The sequence below is a fragment of the Cyanistes caeruleus genome, chromosome 7 (assembly GCF_971803275.1).
Source record: "Cyanistes caeruleus chromosome 7, bCyaCae1.hap1.1, whole genome shotgun sequence".
Classification (NCBI taxonomy): Eukaryota; Metazoa; Chordata; class Aves; order Passeriformes; family Paridae; genus Cyanistes; species Cyanistes caeruleus.
This window is the reverse complement of record NC_141707.1, coordinates 16,009,267-16,030,060: the sequence shown is the minus strand read 5'-3', so window position 1 is coordinate 16,030,060 and position 20,794 is coordinate 16,009,267. Positions and strand designations below refer to the sequence as shown.

General features: G+C 39.7%; 1 protein-coding gene across 33 annotated transcripts in view; it reads right to left on the bottom strand.

The window, feature by feature from the left end:
• Positions 1 to 20,794, bottom strand: part of INO80D (INO80 complex subunit D) — a 59,706-nt gene that overhangs the window by 21,412 nt on the left and 17,500 nt on the right. For 24 of the 33 annotated variants that reach the window (XR_015289188.1, XR_015289187.1, XR_015289192.1 and 21 more), the window contains exons 6-12: positions 18,287 to 18,395; positions 12,072 to 12,296; positions 10,037 to 10,146; positions 8,037 to 8,170; positions 6,315 to 6,532; positions 5,778 to 5,935; positions 3,622 to 4,814 (exon numbers count right to left, since the gene is read on the bottom strand). Coding sequence is in view for 25 of the 33 variants with exons in the window: in XM_086897467.1 (XP_086753593.1) it covers positions 3,646 to 4,814; positions 5,778 to 5,935; positions 6,315 to 6,532; positions 8,037 to 8,170; positions 10,037 to 10,146; positions 12,072 to 12,296; positions 18,287 to 18,395 (2,123 nt within the window). In the remaining 8 variants the exon portion in view is untranslated. Of the gene's footprint in view, positions 1 to 2,820; positions 4,815 to 5,777; positions 5,936 to 6,314; positions 6,533 to 8,036; positions 8,171 to 10,036; positions 10,147 to 12,071; positions 12,297 to 18,286; positions 18,396 to 20,794 lie in introns of those variants that run through there. The other 9 variants (XM_086897468.1, XM_086897469.1, XM_086897470.1 and 6 more) reach the window with 2 other exon arrangements.

Genomic DNA, 20,794 nt, shown 5'->3' with positions numbered 1-20,794 from the left:
TGTACCAGGAGAGCACGAAGCTATTCCTGATAAGCCTCTGTACATTGTCAAAATTCATCTTGTGTTAAGTATTTTTGTACAGAGACTAATTGAGGTGCTATTATTGCCAAAATTATGTAAATTATATCCTATTCTATGTCTAACTTTTTTCATTCTTCAGAAACTCCAATCTTATGTGAAGAAATCAGCTTTTAGGTTCAACTAGCCTTATTCCATTTGTCAACATATAAAGGGCACAACAGGTATTGAGCATCTGAAATTGCTACACTGGCTCTTTGGTGAAGGGGTGACAAGAATGCTAATTGCTATAAGAGCTGATACTCAAAAACATTTGTGAGGGAGCATGGATTCTACTCAAGAACCATAAAAATAACAGCTTTGAGGACCACCTTAACCAGGCCAGCAGGATTTCCCAGAGGAAGAGGTGTGAAATATCTCTGACTACACCTACCTCTCAATTAGATCTCTCGCATCCAACAGCAAGACACTGATGCACTGAAGTCAACAGGTAAACCCATCTGGAATGATCCACCTTGTAAAGCTAAGATCAAGACCCGTAACTGCTTGGTAGCCATGTAACCATGAAATTGGTGGTAGTGAAAAAATGAGAGGTGAACCAGGAAAAGGCAAGAGTGGTGGCCCATTTCAGAACACTGTGGCAGACAGGACAGAGGGATTCCTATTTCAATTGTATACAAACGGAAGTTTATTTTTGAAAGTGCAGCTTTATTGCAAACTTAGTTTGCTCATGGAAAAATGTTACGCAGTCAGTTTTCAGGGAAGAGTTGTCAAGCGATACACAAAAATTGAAATCTAAGTGGGGGAAGAGACTTGATGTCCTAAGCTACTTTAAAGAAACGCATGTCCATAAAGGCCATTGATTTCAAATGGTAACCATGGACCTGCATAGCTCTGACAGCTTTTGAAATTCCCTGTCTAAATCAATGCGCAGATTAGGAGCTGTGTTCTGTTCTGAGTTAGACCAGTAAAAACTCACCGTGACCTTAGACCAGAAGGCTCCTCTGTAATTTATACCAACACAACCAAGCAGAACTTGGCTCTCAGTTCCCATCCTCTCTTCCCCCCCAGCATGTGCTAAGAAAGAGAAATATGATGTGGGGCAAATATACTCTGCACTAGCTGCAGCTTCATTAGAAGTTTGATGGGCACAAGAACCATTTCAAGACCAAGGTCCTGAAACCAATACATAGAAATTAACACCCTCTAAAATTACATGAATACACAAGCAAATCAAAGAATTAACTATTTGGTATACTAGTTCTCCACTCTTTTTCAGTCAGACATCCCAGCACATTGAAAAAGGTATACGAGCACAACAAAAATAACCTGCAAATCAAACAGTTGTCTCCTCAACAAAGTATGGGAAACATAATACAAAAATAAATAAAAGCCTTATCAGATTTGCCTCATTCACAATATCACTGGGCATTCCTCAATCAGCAGGACAATCACAAGCAGGCTTTCATAGGCTTCAATTAAACTTTTTATGTGATTTAAAAACATTTAAGTGTTACAAACATATTTAGATCACCACTTGAAATATTCGGCTTATATTACTAAGATCTATTTTACCAAGTATGTAATAATGACTTCATAACAACAGAAGCATGAAAATAATTTTTGTTTCTTCCACCCACATACACTTGCAATTTCAGAAAAGGACATATGCATAATCCATACTCTTCTGTATTTAAAGAGGACAGATTATTCAAGAAAAGAGGGATAGTATGATTGCTACAACAATAAGACACAAGACCTATTCCATTTAAACTCTGTTCCTTAGGAAGATGGAAGGAGAGGTTTGGGTCAGATATTTTGGTATGTGCCTGACTGCTGCTAATGAAATTAATTTCTATAGCAACTAAACTTCATTCAATGATCCTTTGCTCGGAAAGTTTATTAGGCCTCCCTAGTACATGCACTTGGTTCTCTTAATTTCCTGAAATAGACTAGAATACACACAGGTAGGACTTTTTACTGTAAGGTAGAAGAAAATCCATCATTTAGATTACAAGATTGAAATGTAGAATTTACTATTTTCTCTCATCTGCATCTCTGAAACAACAAAGAGTAGAGACTTGTATTAAACAGGAACTACTTTTACTGTCAGAGTACAGTATAAGTACTGCCCTATAGAGTAATAAGCAAATTCCTTCTTGATAAGGAGATGCAAGTAAACACCTCAGAATTTCTGCTGCTATTACCTCTTGGTTTAAAAAACAGAATTAAAAAATAGTAATTATTTTAAAAACCTAAAACCTAGCTGACTCCTTTCTTTAGGAACTGCAATTACTACCAAAGAGTGAATACTGTCGTTAGCAGGTGATCAGTACAAACAAAACCATCCTGCGGACAGAAGGAATTGTTACCTATTTTGCTTCAATGATTTCTCTTTTGGTTAGCCATGACTGCTGACAGGTACCTGCTACTTCCTTACATACATTCAGCTTCCCAAACAGAGCATCAAACCCTACAAGTGTTGGAAAAACTATATGGCTCTCAGGGGATTAAAAACTGTCCAAGAAAGTCTCACTAGTTAGACATATTGTGAGAAATGCATCCATTTGAAACTTACAATGGGTGTGACCTAGACTTGTGTGGATGGGCAGAAAACCAACCTAATTCTTCCCGTTTCAGCTGGGAAATTCCTGTCAGACTGTCAGGCAAAGAGTTCTGGACAGACACACTTGAAAAGGCAAATCATCAATGCTACAAGGCCACGGTAATTCAGCAAGAAAGGGAATTTCTCACAGGAATCTTCTCTAATCCATGATCTATATTTCTATCCTTCTGTTTATCTTTCTTTTTTTTTTTTCCTGGGCTAATTTCAATATCAGCCTTCAAATTTATGGGCAACCAGTCAACTGATCACTTTCCTACTCAATGAATTACAAATAATGATAAACAAACCCAAAAATCATCATGCAGTAAGAACAGTGACCAGTTCTGGAAGGGGTCAACTCCTACTTTTTCACTAAAAGAGGAAAAGGAATTGCTGCTCCCTGCACCCCAAACACACACACACACACACACACACACACACAGAGGAGGTCAAGAGACTATTTCAAGAAACTGCCAAACTCATCCTTGAATCATGATCTTGATTTAGGACTTCAGTGCACCACTCTCAAATCAATGTGTGAAGCCAAGTTTTCCATGCCAGATGCTACCTTTGGAAAAAGAGTAAATCAAAAATAAAAATAAATAAATCAAGGGACTTCTGCCCACTGGAAAACTTTCTACCAGATGCTAATGGGATGGCAAGCACTGATCCGAACCCTAGGGAACAGTAACACGCATCAGTGATCTGAGGTATCTTCCCATTTCTAGGTCTTACTGCTAAGATCAATTACATCCAGTAACTGTGCTGTATCCTTAAAGAATTATTGGGGAACAGCGAACCTGCCTGCAATAAATGAGCACCAGTGCCTAACAAGCACATGTGAATGCTACAGCAAGGTTCACACAGGGCTAACCCTGGTCAGTACTGAAGCAGGGGTTTTCTTCTCAACCCCCTCTTAAAAAAAATGGGAAGAGAAAACAGACAAAATAAAGAGAAAGGAAAAAAGGAAAGATAGAAAACACAGGTCCCCCATCTACCTGCAGGGAGCCAGGCAGACAAGCTCAGTTGGAGGTGGTGAAGGGCGCGGATGCGTTATTGGTACTGGTAGCGGTGGCACCGGTCACTGCGAAGCCCGTGGGAGGAGCTATGGAGCTGTGGCTGGGCTGCAGGTCCTTGGGAATGCCACTGTGGGAGCTCAGCTGGTGCCCAAAGGCTGCGCTGAACTGAGGGAGCTGTTGTTTAGGGGAGGTGGAGCCCATGAGTTCAGCGGAGGCAGGACCCATGCCACTGAAACTGGTCTGCGGTAACCCCGGAAGCACACTGGAGCTGTTGGGGGTCACAGTGGCGAAGGCAGGCTGTGTGGTCTCTGAGTGCGAGGTGGTAGGTGGTGTGGACAGGGAGGTGGACAGGAGGTGTCCATCTGCACCAAGAAGGTTGCTAAACGGAGAGGGGTCCCCAAGATTGACAGGAAGATTTCCCCAGTGAGTTCTGGGGTTGACCACCCCGCTAAGTGGCACATCCAGCTGAGTTGGTAGCAAGTGCTGTGCCATCATGGGCATCTCTGCTGAGAAGGTAGCTGCCAAGTTATCACCAGAAAAGGGTGTGGTGTGAGGGGATGTGATATGGTCACTGTAGGGAGACGGCACATGCTCACTATCATAATGGCTTCCATGGGGTGAGGAGTGTGAATGGTCACTGCTGTATTGCTGTCGTGAGGTGATCAGGTCATCTGCCTTGCTCAGCAGCTGGGCAGGGTGGGGCCTCTGGGAGGCATGGCTGCCATCATGAAGTCCATGAAACTGTCCCGGGAAGGCTCTCTCCCCAAGGCCACTCTGGCTTATCAGAGTGGCAGAAGTAAGGCCAACGTTGGCTGGGGCTGAGAACTGCCCCTGGATCTGCCCTGCCAGGGGCGTAGGTGGGTTGGACAAGGTAGCAGAACGGAGCAAGTTCTCATCCAGCTCCAGACCGGAGAAATTATCGTGTACTATACGCCCATTCAACAGCTCCCCCAGATCCGTGTTAACCTCTCGACTCAAGGACTGCATTCCTGGAGCTCCAGCACCTGTAGAGAACACCCCTATCGCTCTATCTGACAGCTCCTGAACTGGCACACCATCTGTCTGTGTAAGTACTCCAATGGTACTCAGGCACTCAAGAGAAGTTACAGCCTGTAGGGCCCGTTCCAGTTCTTCAGCCTCTTCTGTGGTTGGAAGAAGATCTCCATTTTTACCTGCAGACACAGGAACACCACCAGTTAGTGCACTGCTCTCAGGTGAGCCTGGCCCCGGCACCCAAAGGATGCTGATGTACAGACAGTTCAGTACAGAGTTGCACCATATGATAACCTTCTAGCATGGCTTGCAGTACACAGAAAGTATCATTCATCAGTGTTTACTAGCTAAGTAAGAAAACCATGAAATTACACCTTCTTCTTCAATGGAAATCCCCATCTTCCCTTTCTCTTCCACATACTACAACAGGAGTTGCCTCTTAGATTTCCTAGACTTAAAAATGCTTAAGTAAGATCTTCTTCAATGCTGCAGTAACACATGGTTCACAATCCCTCTTTCTACTTACCACATTGCAGTCTGGACCTAAAATTTACACAGACAGTATAATTTAGGTTAATTTCAATTCAAACATAGTCTGATGTCATGTTACATCAGAAAATGACCAAAGAAATCACGTACCCAACTCCAGGCTGTTCAAATTTCTTTGTTATATATTACAGGTACTGAGCTTTAGAATGCAGAAATTCAAGCATATTTCTGATCAAAAGCTAGTTTCAAAAATATATTTAAAGATTTTATTCTCACTCTCTTCTTTTTATCAAAGGCCAACATTGACTGTGATTCCAGCCCCACTCAATGGCAGAAAGATGCCATTACTGAGAACACTCTTGATTAAACTGTAACCCTGACAGGCAGGAAAAATGTAAAATTAATTATTAAAATACCAAACCAATTATGATTTTCAGAGCAGTAATTATATGAGCAAGCAGAGAACTATGCACACAGCCTTCTTAAAGTCTGCTTCACTTCAGAGCTCACAAACAACAGAGCAAATGCACACTTCCTTCTCCAGAATTTATTACCTCTGTAGGAAAGCAAGCAACTCCTCAAAACGCAGTTTAGAAACATTCACTTCTTCAGTTCACTGACTGTGTTCATGCTAGCATAAAATGAAATGGTACCTTCAAAGAAATCAAAATCTTGCAAGTCATCGGGCAGCCGTGGCAGGACATCAGAGAAGTCCTCCTGATTCAATTCCAAGTCATGTGGAATGTCTGTGATTTCATTGGCGATATCATCGGGCAGCTCATCGGCACTGAGCTCTGGTGTGGATGGGCTCCTGAACAGAAAGGAACATTAGTCCCTGGTGTTCAACTCTGCTTGCTCCAAAGGACAACTATCAGAGCATATCCATCTACAACGGATGCTTCCCCACACATTTTTTACTCCATTATGTAGGAAAAAAATGCTTTTAGGCAGTTTCTTTAGGAAGTTTACACTTAGACTACTCATTAATTACGTAAGAGGCAACATGAGCAAGATATTTTACCCACCAAACCCAGTCATTGCTCAGTTCCAAAATGACCCACTCTAAGGGCTTTTTCCAACAGTCACATGGAGGTGCAATTTTTAGCCCTGCTCCAATGCTGTTTGGCAGCTTTGTAGAGTGCTCACTGGCTCAGGCCAGCAGTGGGAAACTGGGCAGGAAGAGTACTGACCGTATGTGGGGTATCTCTACTGGCAGTGAGACACTGGCAGGCATGGTGAGGTTCCCTTGGGGCACTGCAGGAGGAATGGGTTTCTGGGGCCGGCGTGGGCCTCGCCTTCTCTTCTTCTTGTGTTTTTTGGTAAGTGCAGGTGGCTTCGTTTTTTTCCTGGGTTTCCTCTGCTGCTGGTGCTGAACTTTACGGGAGCTGTCCCCTCTCAAGAAATTATCCTTCAGGAGCAAAACAATACCAATGGGAGCATATTAAGAACAAATATTACTTTCCTTGCTTTTTTCACCCTGGTCATTACACAGATATGTGACAGTCCATGTCATGAGGGACTGTTAGCTTACACCCAGACACAGTTTCAAAAATTGAGCTGTTCCCTTCCTCATTGACCCCAATGGCAAAAATAACATTGACCAAATTATGAGGTATTGTAAATACGAGATTGTGCAGTGTCACTTTAAAAACTATCATAGCAAACCCTAATTAAATAGTGCAGAACTGTAACCTTTAGCAGCAGTCCAGTAAGTATTAAAGACGAAACACTGTTGTGAGATTGTGTTAATGTGGATAATGTGCAGCAGCTGAAGCCAGAATCCTCAAGTGCCCATTGACGTAACAGAGGGACAGCACTGAGGAGACAAAATTAATACTGCTGGACTAGGATAAGAACATGGGTAAACAATTATGGCTTCATTGCTTCTGAACAGCAATCACTGACACATTAAAAAATAAATCAAACCATCATCAGCCTTCAGTTGCCATCATACAGGGAATGGCAGAGGATTATATTTGCTACAGAAGTAAACCTTGCGGGACATACTGAAGATTGCCTAGAAGAGGAGGAAACCCCATAAAGATCTGTGTAGCATAAACCCTCACATTTTAATCCAAAAAACTCCATAATTCACAATTATTGGAGAGGCTGGACAAAAACAGCAACAAAAAACTTTCAATAACCCAACAAAACAAAAGGAAAAAAGGCAGTTTTACACCTAATTGAAGGTAGGACAAGAAGCCCTGAAAGAGGGGCAAGACAGAAGTGGGTTTAACCCACTTAATTAGTGAATTAACCTAAAGGTTTTGTTCTGGAAGATTGATGTCATAAAAGGAGAGCAGAGGACACCAACTTCATTTCTCTATTCTCTAAATTTGAGGTAGGCCATTGCTTTTTTTCTAGGATTGATGGATCCCTGAAGGAGGTTAAAGATAAAATCTTAGTTACTAAAAGGTAAATAAAGTAGTAAACCCATTACTGGCATCCTTGCAAGTGCTATCTACATTTCCTTTAGAAAGTACTTTAGGCCCCATGAACTGAGACTGCTTAAGATGCAGTGTTCTTAATACCACACTCAAATTATATTCAGATCCAAGGAACAGGAGTGAACCCAAATAAAATGACCACAGAATCTCTCACAATCTTCTATTTCTCAATTTAGGAAAATAATCAAATTTTCTCCAGTGAAGAATATTCCCATGTATACTTTATTATATCCTCAAAACTACATACTTTACTACTACTACTTTACCACTACATACTCTTCACAACATACTTTATACTAACTGGGAATGTTTGGCAAGTTTTACCCTTTTAAGAAAAATAATACCAAACAAGCTCTTAAGTTCATAAACTTGCTAACTGTTAAGAAAGACTTCACAGGAAGACTGGGGTTAAAACTCCTGATCATCCCAATACACAAATAAATACAGCGATGGCTTTGTACTTACCATTTTTTTGGCATGTTCTTCGCACAGAGGTGTCTGATGTGTAATGTCAAAAACTGGCACAGAGCACTGTTGACCATCTGCAAACTTGGCTGTGCAACTCGAGAAGAGCTGCTGAGAACGGTTCAGTAAGATATCTGTGCATTTCTGCGTCAGGAATAACACAAGACAGTGGTGGAGGAACGCCCTTTGATTTATCAGTCTGATAAAGATCAGAGCCTTCAATTCTATCTGTCCATAGATACTATTTTTAATGAGTGCCTTAAGTTTGCTATTCGAGTTCAAAGTTAGGTAAAGCTCAAACCCAACTTTTAAAGTGAAAAAACTGCATTCATGCAGAATCACTAATGATTTTATTATATAGTGAGATAGTTTTATAAAAGCAGCCATTTCACTAATGAGTTCTTAGCAAAAAGAAGCCTTTTCCTGGAGCCTTAATCAATAGATCAATAGTAGCAGTTGGAACAGTGTAGTCAACAGGACTATTTCCTTACAGACTAATGACAATCCATACTGAAACATTAAAGAAAGAGTATTTCTTAATTCAATCTTTTAAGGTTCTTGGCATTTATCTTTAGAGTACAGACAAAGAAGCTTCAAGATTCTTCCTGCTCCTCTGAAAAAAAGATGTGCAAGCAGACAGAAAGGTCAAGTAAATCCACACGTAAGCTTGCCGAGATTTCCTTCAGAAAAATCCTTAGCAGGAGTAAAAATGTCTCCAGACTTACAACAAATCAAACAGATATTTCATTGTGTGTTTTTTCAAACAACATTAGGAGCACTCCTTCCATCCTGAACAGTTCTCAGACCTCAACATCACTATATATGTTTATAAAATGTTAAAACAACAAAAAAAAAAGGACAAAGAAAATGAAAAACCTGCAGAACAATCCAGATAGCAGACTTGGATGGATGGGTCAGAACCAAGAACCTGTTCATTTAAGAGAAGAAAATGCAGAGAGAAAAAATGGGCATACATGCAAAATCACTACTCTTCTCTGCACACAGCAACAAGCGAGACTCCTTAAAATTAGAAAAAATACCCAAACAAAAAAATCCCATCAGAATCATGAGGCAAATCCCAAACACAGCTGCACACCATGGTGCTTTCTCATAGAGGTTTTGAACTGCTCTGCAGACTGCTTTTAAGTGGCCTGCAAAAAATGAAGCAATAAAAACAAGATATCTGCAAAACAAAAAGACTGGAAAGGTACTACAGACTGATAGTAGCTGAACACATCAGCACCCTTTAATACCAAAACCAAAAGTTCCAACAAAAGGAGTCACCCCAAGAAAAGCACCAACAATTCTTCAGCTAAAAACGAAAAAGGCAAAGTCTGCAGATTTTTTAAGTATTACAGGTCATAAGTCTGCCTTTTTATAGTCTTCAGAACCAAAACTCACATTTAATGTGCTCTCTTTCTGCGATCTTCAGCCATTGACTTTTAACATCCTTTCCAGGCTTTGCTTGAAATTCCAAGCACAGGGAACCCTTCCTCATTTGGAATATGAGGTTCTGTGACTCCTTCTATTCTACTGCTTTAAACAATGCAAAGTATGATTTCCATCTTTCTAGTGTTTCAGTGTAAGCCATCTTCTTATACTCTGTATAAAAACATTTTTCCATAAAACTGTCACAGGAAGGTGGCCTATTGGAACCTACCAAGACCTGTATGAAAGCCAAGAGGTTGGAAGTCACATGGTTTGTACCAAGTCATAGTGAAGGATGATCATTTTGTAAAGGTTTCCTGCACACCCTAAATACAGACCATAAAGCAAAATGATGTTCCTATTACAGTAGCAGACTACTTATCCATGCTGTCTACAGAGCCAAATCACACAGCTGAACTAAAAGCAAAGGAGTTGATGACACACTAACAAATAGGTATTTCTTTGTGAAAACTTAGGTATCATGCAAAAATCTAGCAAACAAACAAAAAAGCACCTAAAACAGAAGAGCTTCCACGCCTGATTGCAACTCCCAAACAGAGTTAAGAGGATACGCTGAAAACAGTGCCTGGTGAATGGAAGGGCCTTGTTAGTGCACTGCTCTCCCTTCGAAGTCCCACTGCAGGTTGTCGGTTCTGCATCTCTCTGCCTTGCTTGGCTTGTGCTGAAAAGAAAGCATAAAAGAGTTTACAGACAAACCCCCAGTCTCAGGTGGTTGCTCAACTCAATTATTATATGGAATGTGGCACAGTAGGATGAAAAATTGTAACACACAATTGTGTGTGCGTCATGATCCAGATGGGTGCACACTACTACCAGGCTCTACACAGGGACACAGAAGAGATGTCAATGACAGGTGAAGGTGTGGCTGTAGTAACAGAATTATTTCTTATTTCACAGGGCCTTAATTGTAATGAAAGGTGGTATGTGCTACTACCATGTAAATATACCATGTAAACACCTTGCAACAGAAAGGGCAGCAGTAGGTGAGTGTCAACACAGGTGACCCTTAGAATGAGGTTGGTCTATAGAATTCAATGTACTGGGTATGCCTAGATGGGAGTCCAGTGCACTTCAAAGCCTGTTCATAAATCAATACATGCCGAGCATCCCCAGAGCTTACATGCAAGCCTGTGCTCAGACAAACTTAGACTGAGCTCTGGAGTGGCAGAGCCTGAGCGTGCTCAACATGGATAAAAGCTGTCCTTCATCAACGTGCTACAGCCCAATCCACCAGCAGGTGCCCGGGGCTGGGCGCTTCCCCAGCACAGCCTCTGTGCTTTGAGCCTGAGCTGCAAGCAGGCGACCAGACAGCAGTGTGGACGAGTACTCAAGCGTTACACAGCTCGCTTGGGGTTAGCCTGCTCTCCAGGCATGTGTCACCTTCATGGAGATAAAGCTGGCGATTCCAGGGCTGACTTGCACCTCTGTACACGTTGTTTTCTAGGTTGACAAAAAGCTGTCTGTAGCCTGACTGTTTTCCTTCAGCCATTTCTGTCATCAATTGCACTTTGACTGAGCAAAGTTTTAGTTAGCAGTATTACTCCTGTGAAAAATTTTGTATCTGAAAAGACTCCATGGTTACTTAAATTGATCAGAGCTGTGATGACAGGCATACCTGGCTTTGTTGGTCTACCCAAAACCATGTAAACTTTCTTTGCTTAATCAAAGGCAAAAATAATAGGGAAAAAAACCAGCAAGAGCTTGTCAGTTCAGGTGGTCTTTTGCTGTAGTTTAGGTCTGAAGAAATTTATGCACAACTTTGTAAATTAGTAATGGACTTCTACATTACACCTCAGAGCAACTCTTCAGAATCAGTCCACCTCCACAATAATGAACCCTCCAACTGTCATGAACCACATCCCACTGTCCAGGAACAAAAGCATCCCATTAAACAGAATATACTCTCTGTATCTAGCTCCAATCTGCATCTCATACTATCCACTGCATCCCACAGTCACACATCTTGTAAAGCAAAACCACAACAGCAAAAGGATGCTTCTGATACCCCAAATGTAACACCAGGGTTCAGACTTAGTCTGTTCCTGCACGAATATGGATCAACCAACTCTCCATATGCTGAGAGCTGGAGGGATGTTGACATTATCGAGGAAGAATTCCCAGAGAAGATAACCTTCAAAGTTATCTTGTTAGAAGTTATGTATTTTGTTGCCAAGTTTTATTTAACGTTAGATTGAGTTAATTCTAACAAAAAGCATGAGCTTAAATTTGGTTTGCTGGGAAGATAATTAAGAGGAGGTACAGAGTTTTCGAAAAAAGTTGTCTGAGAAACAAAATCTGAATTGAACTACAGACCAAACTGCACACCTACTGACATAGTAAAGGATCAGATATTTGGGCCCAGAAACCGCTGAACAAGCCATCCACATTTTAAAACATAAAGCTGGAGAAGGCCTGTCTTCATGGAAAACTCTGCATGCCACATTTCTTTACTCCACTGACAGACAGTTTTTTTCTGCCTTGTGCATGACTACCAGTTTCAGAGTTCATAATTTCAGCTGCTGGATGCTCAGCCCATCTCCACCCTGGCCCAGGCCCAGGCTCCTGCAGTTACAGGGCAGGTCTAACCTGGAACAAGCACATGTAGCTCTCCGGAGTTCCTGCAAGAGCTGCCCCGCGCGCTCCGGCTCTCTGCTGGCCGCCTGCAGCAAGGCTTTCCGGAGCGTGTGCCGGCATTTCTTCTGGCGAGATTCTGCCCGCTCCAGGCGGCAGAGGTGCTTGTATTTCTGCTGAAAGTAAGTGCAAAGTCTGGTCACCCTGGAACTCCTGTCATCTGCATTGTCATCATCGGACCTGAAAAAGGGAAAACAAAAACAAATATGCTTTAAGTTACTACTTTTTCCCCCACACACACTAAGTTAATTTGTCATTCTAATAGAATTGTTAAGCTGGCATCCATCTTCTAGACACACAAACACCTAAACACTGAAATCAGGCAGTGCTACTTGAAAAATAGCAAAAGCAGGACCCCATTTAAATTCTAAAGGTATTTGCCCTTCTTAGTATGTCATTATTAGAGATTACATCAGTTTATCATCAAGTCTGACACACTTAAATGTCTAGAGCCCGCTGTTCAAAAAGAAATCTATACTGTTAACCTTTATTTACTGTAAATGTCTCAGCAAATGAGACCAATGCTCAAATCAGAGTGTAAATAATGGAGAGAACAAGGATGGGGAATTGTGTAGTAGGAATTTATTGAGGAATGATCATGCTAGAAAAGGCGGTCAAATTCTAACAAGTACCTAAACTGCTGATTTCCTCCAATTCCTTTTTTTCTGCCAGGCCATGTACTCCTTTTTAAACCAAAATACACGCGAACACAGCTAATAGCTAACACTGATTTCCCCTTGCTGCAGAGTTGCAGTTGAGTTACAGTACAATAATAGAGAAGAAATTCACATTTGACAAAAGATACTGAGGGAAAAATTAGACCAGGGCTAAGCAGTGACCAGATGAAGGCCTAACCCAGCTCTTTGTTGGCTTAAGAAAGCCCTTCTCCATTTATCTTGGCTCTCTGAATATCCAGGCACATATCAACAAGACCATCAAACCATGTCAACATGTTCAGTTAAATAAAGTAAAAGTCATGAAACAGAAAATCATCACTGGAACTTGTTAAAATAACAAGGTCTGTGAAGCTACCCAGAAGTTCTCCACCACAAGCACTAGTTTGCAGAATGAGTTTTTTGTTCATGGAGCAACAAAATACACATGCTGAATCTAAGCAGAGTCTGTTCAGTTTTTCCTCTATTTTTTTCCTTACAGAACAGAAAAACTTTTTGCCAACTTTCCTATCTGCAAAGATACAAAGAAAGGGCAAGGGAGAGAAATCCAAACAAATTAAGTAAATCAGGAGCTGGCAATGTTCAGAGCCCGTGGGACTGAATGAGCTGACACCCAAACCTGCACACAGCACAGGAGGCCACCACTGAGATACAAGAGATGTGAAATACCAGCCATGATATTTACTAAATAAAGTAAGATCCAGAAACACAGGCAGCAGATCTGGCCCTGAAACGCAATATGGTGAAGACCTGCTTTCTTTTCCGGAAACCGACTCTATTTTACACACAGGCCAAATGGAACAGACTGCAACCTCTCCATTAAGGTTTTCCACAAAAACTCTGCAGCAGCAAACACTGCTTTTTACACAAATGCATGATTTTGTGAAGTTTTATGTAAAGCCAACCATACTATGTATTTTGTCTGTTAAAACAGATTACAGCTTATTTTCTAGAAGCATAAATTATAAGTAATTAACCTCTGCAATTACATGCTTAGCAGCAAATATAACCTGTTAAAAATATCTAACATATCTAATGTTTAGAATATTTTGACACTGAAATTAGAAGAAAATATACTTATAAGATCTCTAAGGAAAGAATGCTTACTGGGGAAAACTTCCTGTTTAGAAAAAATTGACTGTGGGCTATTTAATATAGATTCTCCTTTTCCAATGTATTACTAAAAGAGGAAAACATGGATAGAATATGTATTTATTGGTAGGTTTAATATCTTGGGTATTTCACTACTGCTCTGGGCCAAGACTTTTAAACAAAATTACTGATTTAATTTTAAATATGGTTAAAAAATAACTGTAAGAATAACAAGAGTATTCCTTAGGGGAAAGAAATTTCTTTAATGTGGAAAGAGTGTTTTTTAATGTACATATCTCTATATTTGAGACTTTTTACTTCTCTCACATTGAAAGAGTCATAAAAAATGTCACTGCGTGGTAAAATATTTTTGATATTCAGTTTATGAGATCTTTTTTAAAAATAGATGAAGACATACATCAAGTTATAGAAAGAAATCATGCCTGCAGTGGGCAAAGGATTATTTTGAGCCAAAATTTCTAAAAGCCAGTTTCTAAAAGTCTGTTCAGAACTTTGTTCCCAGGCCAGTAAGACTAGCCAAAACATTTATATGTTCAAAGAAACCTAAAAATATCAAAATAAAACCTTTTTTCTTCAGTAGGCATGAAAATGAAAGATATTTCTCTTGTTCTTTCATAAACAAGTTTGCCAAATTCTATTTAGTTTATTCTACTAAGCTGCATATAGAACTTCTGAAGTTCAACTTAACATGTGGCATTTCATTTTTGCAAAGATTTCTGAAAGTGCACACGAGCCATTTGATGATCCAAAATGCTTTCTCCCAACCCTTCCCTTTCAGACTGTCATGTGGAAACATCAGGGGGATTATTGCTGAGTGTTCGTGAAGAAAACAAAGCACAAAGAAGCAGAAAGGAAGAGCAAAAGGGTAGCACGAGCAGTCAGGCACCAGGGAATGAGGAGAACATGCTCTCTATTCTGAGACACCCCAGCAACTAAACTTTAAATCCCTCCTTACAGAGCATTTCCAAGACCCTTCCCTTCTTTCTTTTGGTTATTCTACTTATTGGGAATTGTTAAATCAAACTTTTGACATGACAGTGTTGATATTTAATCCTTTGAGTGAGTTGGTATGAGGAGGGACTCACACTCCTTTTTCAAACTTGCTACTTGAAACGTTTGCTTTAGCTATATTTCAGTGTAGGAAGTGAAAAAATACTTTGTAATAAAATAATTTGCTTTCCAGCACTTTCTAAGATATCAGACTCAGTAATCAAATAATCTAGGGGGAAGCTTCAGTAATCTGCAGCAGGGAACAGCCCCTGCTTTATCTCCAAATTGATGCTCCCACAAGGGATTCCTCCCACCCCAGCAACCTCTGCCAGCACCCAGCCTGCACTGTGCCAACTCCTGCGCTATTTGAACTCAAACATTTTTGCCTGTCTCAAAGCACCGTGTCCCAAAATGCTGGGAGCACAGCAACACAATTCTTCAAAATTAAAGCACAGAATAATAAAAGCAAACATTTGGCCTGTGTTTCCGCAGATGATTGCAACAATATGAATTTTACAGATTAAAAGGCCAGAAGGCAAGTGAACCAAAAAATGTATTATTGTTGTCATGGTTTAACCCCATCCAGCAACTAAGTACTACAGTGCTGCATGCTCCCTCTCCCTGCATGCTCACTCTCCCTGCATGCTCACTCTCCCTGATCCCACCAGTGGGATAGGGTGAGGCATCAGAAAAAAGCACCTTGTGGGTTGAGCTAACAATAGCTTATTAATGGAAACAAAGAAAAATATACTACTCCTATTTATTGTAATGAAAAAAAAATAAAAACAAAATAAAGCCAAGAAAAACAAGTAATTCTCTAAGCAGTTGCTCAGCATCCTCTGACTGATATTCAGGCCCACTTCAAGCAGTGATCAGCTCCCCCCACTTTATGTCCTGGCCATGACGTTCTAGGCCATGGAGTATCCCCTTGTCCAGCTGGGATCAGCTGTCCCAGCTGTGCTCCCTCGTGGCTTCTGGTGCACCCCTTCTCTGGCAGAGCACGGGAAACTGAAGTGTCCTTGACTTTGGCTGTTTAGCAACAGCCAAACCATCAGAGCGTTATCAATGTTGTTATCGTACCGAACCCAAAACACAGCACTGTGCCAGCTGCTAAGAAAAAAAATGAGCACTATCCCAGCCAAAACCAGGACACTGTTAAGACATTAATTTTAAACAGATCTGGTGAAATTTTGAGAGTTTTAGAGCAGCTAGAGTATCACACAAGAAGTTCAACAGAGGTTTCCCCCACAACCACGCAAGCAGAAATGCTGAGAACTAGCTGTCCAGTAAAGCAGAAATTAACTCTTCACTTTCTTTCAATAGTCTATTCTCAAAAGCATTCCTCCCACTGTCTTCCATGTAGTCAAAAGGAAAAAGACAGAATGCAGTTAGCTGGTAGGGACCACAAGCTCACACACAAATGAACAGAGAAAAGACTTTTAATTTTACTATGAAAACCAGCAAGTATATCCCCTAAGTTTAAGTATGTGATTTCAAAAAACTAAAAGTTTTGGGAAATAATCTCTATTGGTTTTCTAGTAAAATAAGTCCCCAGAACCCAGAGTTATAATAAGTCACTGGCTGACTTTAGGAGTCACCAGTCTGTACCATCAGATTAGCAAGACAGAGTCATTTTGACAAAGCAAATCTCCCCAGAAATAGCCTGAACTAATTCATCTTCAGCAGCAGGCAGACTACACTGCAGAAGTGTTAAAGTGAAACATTTCAGGTAATAAAAAATCTCTACAGAAGTTTGCAGAACAGGAACTAAAGTTTTAGAAGGCTGACATCAAGTGAATGCTTAGCCACAATCAAAATTAGTAAGGTTGTTGAAGAGCTAACACTGAGCAGGCTGATGGAAGTACAAAAACAGCCAGTTGCATCCAAAAATTTATCCATCATGGATAGTTAAGACAGCATTTAACTGAGGTGCACAGAATGCTAAAATGGAACAGAAAATGTCAAGATAAGGTATTATTTTCTCTCAGTATGTGAAAAGAGTAGGAAGAATCCAAAGGAAGTTAAGACAAATAGAAGACAAAACACACAATGATGACCTTTTTAAGTTGACAAAAAAATAGGGATCTATGGAAGAATCAAATCAAATGTCAAAGAGAGAAGAGTATAAGGGAAGTTATTTAATAGATATATCTGCTGTGAAAAATTATGTATGATTTAGAAGTCTGAAATGTTTCCCCGAAACATTTTATTTAAAAGTTGCCTTTTAAGTTAGAAGTAATGTTTGTGCAAGCTCACTTGGAAACTGCTGATGCCCTAAAAAACAACAGTTATTCATCACTAAAAAAAGACCCCTTTATTTTAAAAAAGTGAAGTCTACAATTTGCTTAATAGCTTTGATTCACTGAAGGCCCCTAATATTTAGCATCCTGGTGTGTGTCCTGATGACAGAGACACAGCTCTGTTGCTCACCTTGAGGCAAATATTCAGAAATGGCAGGAAATTCTAGTAAGTTTCAGAATTTTCAGAATGTAACAAAATAAGGTTTTGTTAACACCATTATTCAAAGTGTGACAGTTAAAAATTAAAAAAAAAGGGGGAAAGTTGTAGTATCAAAAAGCCCAGTTGCACAGTGAATGGGAGTCATATTACAGAAACTATAATCAAATTCTAGTGAGACCCCAATTTGTTTGTTAATAACATACAACAGTTTTGTTACAATACTACACCTGGGATGCTTTGTTTTAACTGTGCACCTTCAAATCTATATTGCTAGACCTATATTGTCATATCCTGCTATAAGTTTAGATTTTTGACATACCACTATATAGAGAACATCATAAGCCTTTCTGCACCTGCAGCTAATTCCTGCTCTGCTTATCATTTTGATCCTATGATTTCCTTCCAATGCTCACGAGTATCGACAGAGGTTTATTCAACACTTAATTGTGGAAAGAAATATCATGGCCTCTAAAAAAGCACATTAAAACAATAGCCTGCATAATTATTACAAGGATTAATGAATAAAATGTAGCAAGTTTACTGACAAAGTTATTCACAACCAGTAGGAATGACAAGAAACCAGTAGCAACCCCATTTGATTCTAATTCAGGACCTCAAATCATCAAGGCACACAAATTCATTAATAAATACCACTAAACTCAATTAAATTCAGGCAAACAAGCTTAAATCTTTTCCTGATGCATCCTTCTAATAGCAGACTGCACAAAGGTCTCTAAAGCTAGTTGGAAACTGGGACAGAAGGCAACAAGCTGTTCCATAGCTCTTACAAACAAAGGAGTTCAAACAATCCTTTGTCTCAGCAAAACACTCGAACAAGTGCTTAGGTTCCACTGACTCCACTTGAAGTGAAGCTCACATTTACATGATTTATTCCATCAAAGGCCAGCATGAATACTAAAGAATCATACTCACTCAGGTCTCTCATAGCCGAGGCTTTCTCGGATAGACCACGCAACCTGGTAAGGGGAGGTTTGCTCTGAATCCTCCAACTCTTCTCCACTGTCTTCAGACCAATCCAGCCCTAAGGGAATTGAAAACATGGAAATTGGATGAAAAGAGTATTCACCTTACATAAGCCACTGAGCAACCTTTGGCACAAAAGATTAATGTATAGTACAGTTGCAAGCACAATTACATTTGATTAAATCATGCAGTATTCTCAATTATACAGGAAAAGCTACAGTAACAGCTCCATTACAGTGTACAAATAGTATGCACTGATTTTTGTCATAACTGAGTTTTCCCTTTAAAATCCTTACTGGCTTCTTTATCCATAAACAGTGGAAGAAAAATAACCAATTATCTTACCCACAAAGAAATACTAGTTTTTGTAACCAAGTACAAGGTAAAAGAGAAGTCCCTGTCATGAAGAACTGACTACTTGGGAAATTTTAATGCTATATGATCTAAATAGGCCAATTTCATTTCTGTTTATATTCTGACCCCTTCTCTGTGCCAAAACATAGAAGAATATGAAAACTTTAAGACACAGCAGCATGGACAGAGATAGATAGCTACCCAGGATGTTCCTCTGCTCGGTCCCTGTAATTGCCTGCCAAATGAACATATTAGCATGAAGAAAGAGCTAAAGAGAGAGATACAAACACTCCTGCACTTTCACCAAGCAGCATGTTTTCACTTAATGATAATGGAGTATGATCAACTTATGGTGTGCTCCAGCAGCCTCAGCTAGTCAACTTATACACAGATGTTGAACAGGACAGCCAGAAAGAGGCCACTAAGTTCTCAGGTGGAACATTTTATCTGGAACTTCATCTTTTGTAGTTTTTCCTACTCTCTCTCTCCCACATCCAGTGAAATTCTTGCCACTTCCTTGCAGCAGGTGGGATAAAATACCATTGCTGCATTTACAAGCTAGCATTTTTTGCTTTTTCATTTTCTTGTGTGCTCCTTGAAAATTGATAGAGTTAAGGACGATTTAATTTTTGCTAAAACTAAACTAAACAACTTTATCTGAGATGATTCTAAAGACAGATGCCTTGAATCTGGCAAATGCATCAGTACCTGGTCAAGCACTTTCAGAGTCAGAGACATACACACATATTCTTGGAATACAAATCATCAGGTAACTCTTCATCATATAGAACCGGCACTTTAACATGAACCACAGGTATCAGAAACCCAAATTTTCACGAACTTCAGCATCTTAAAAATTTATTTTTTGTTTTACTTTTTTAAGATATACATAATGTCAGAATTATAGTTTCAACTCGTTTCCTTTTCCTGTTGTCTCCTCCATAAAGGAATGAAAAAACAACTTAATCATTCAATAAAGATGTCCCCAGTTGACAACCACATAATAAACTGTTCACACAAAGTTTAAAAACAAAATCAGAAATTGAGTTGTTTTGCTTCTCCTGGGCACTGCAGAAAAAAAGGAATAAAATCTAATCCAGATTCAGCTATCCTGACACTGAAGACTGCGGTTACATTAATATCCAATTACATGGCTCTGATGTTGGCACACATAAAACTGGATTAATCTTTTGAAAGGTTCTGTACAGTCATCTCTAGTGCTGATCAAATATAGGAAAGAAATCCTGAAATTCTCTGAACTGGCATACCTAGTCTTTAATACTAAGGCTTATAATGAATAAATAACAAATAAATTTTCCACTCTCACATAATTAATATGTAAATTCCTTTACTTTGCCAAATATAAACTGTTCTAAATGAATCCACATAGTTATGCACCTGCCTAACTGTACATGTAGAAGTTAGGTTTTTTTATTTTTACTATGCCTCTTTTTGAGGAAAACATATTCTTTTCACCACTTGAGAATGTAGAACATTAAGCACAGAAAGGGATTTTTCTACAGTCTTTCAAAACACAGGTCACTTTCTAAGCTATTGAGGTCTTCAACACTCAGAAATACCTCTGGAGTTGCCATTCCTCTAAAGACCTGCACTATATATAGGACCATCAAAGCTGTTTTCTGAAGAATAATTTCCTCTGGAGACATGCTATGCGATGCTAATTATCTTCTGAATAAATAGTCAAACTACCCCATGAGTGCCAAAGGGCAGATCTTAACAGCAAATTAAGAAAAAGTTAATTTAAATAGCAAAAAATACAGATGTTTGCAATTAAATAAAACATTATATAGGGAATGTCCAGATTTATCTGAAATCTTTCTTTATTTTAAACATCATAAATGGTGTTCCTACTTATATCACAGACTCATATTTCCTCTTCCCTGAGAGTATTTTACTTGTTAGAAATGTACAATCTAAAATTAAGCAGAAAAGTAATTTGAGAGGGTGAGGAAGATAAAGAAGACAGGTGTGCCTAGGTCTATATTCACCATCAGACAAACCAGCCACAAGGTCAGTAGCCTTTTCAAAGCTTACAGAGCACTACCATCATAGCACCGATTTGGTTATATTTGCTTGTATTTT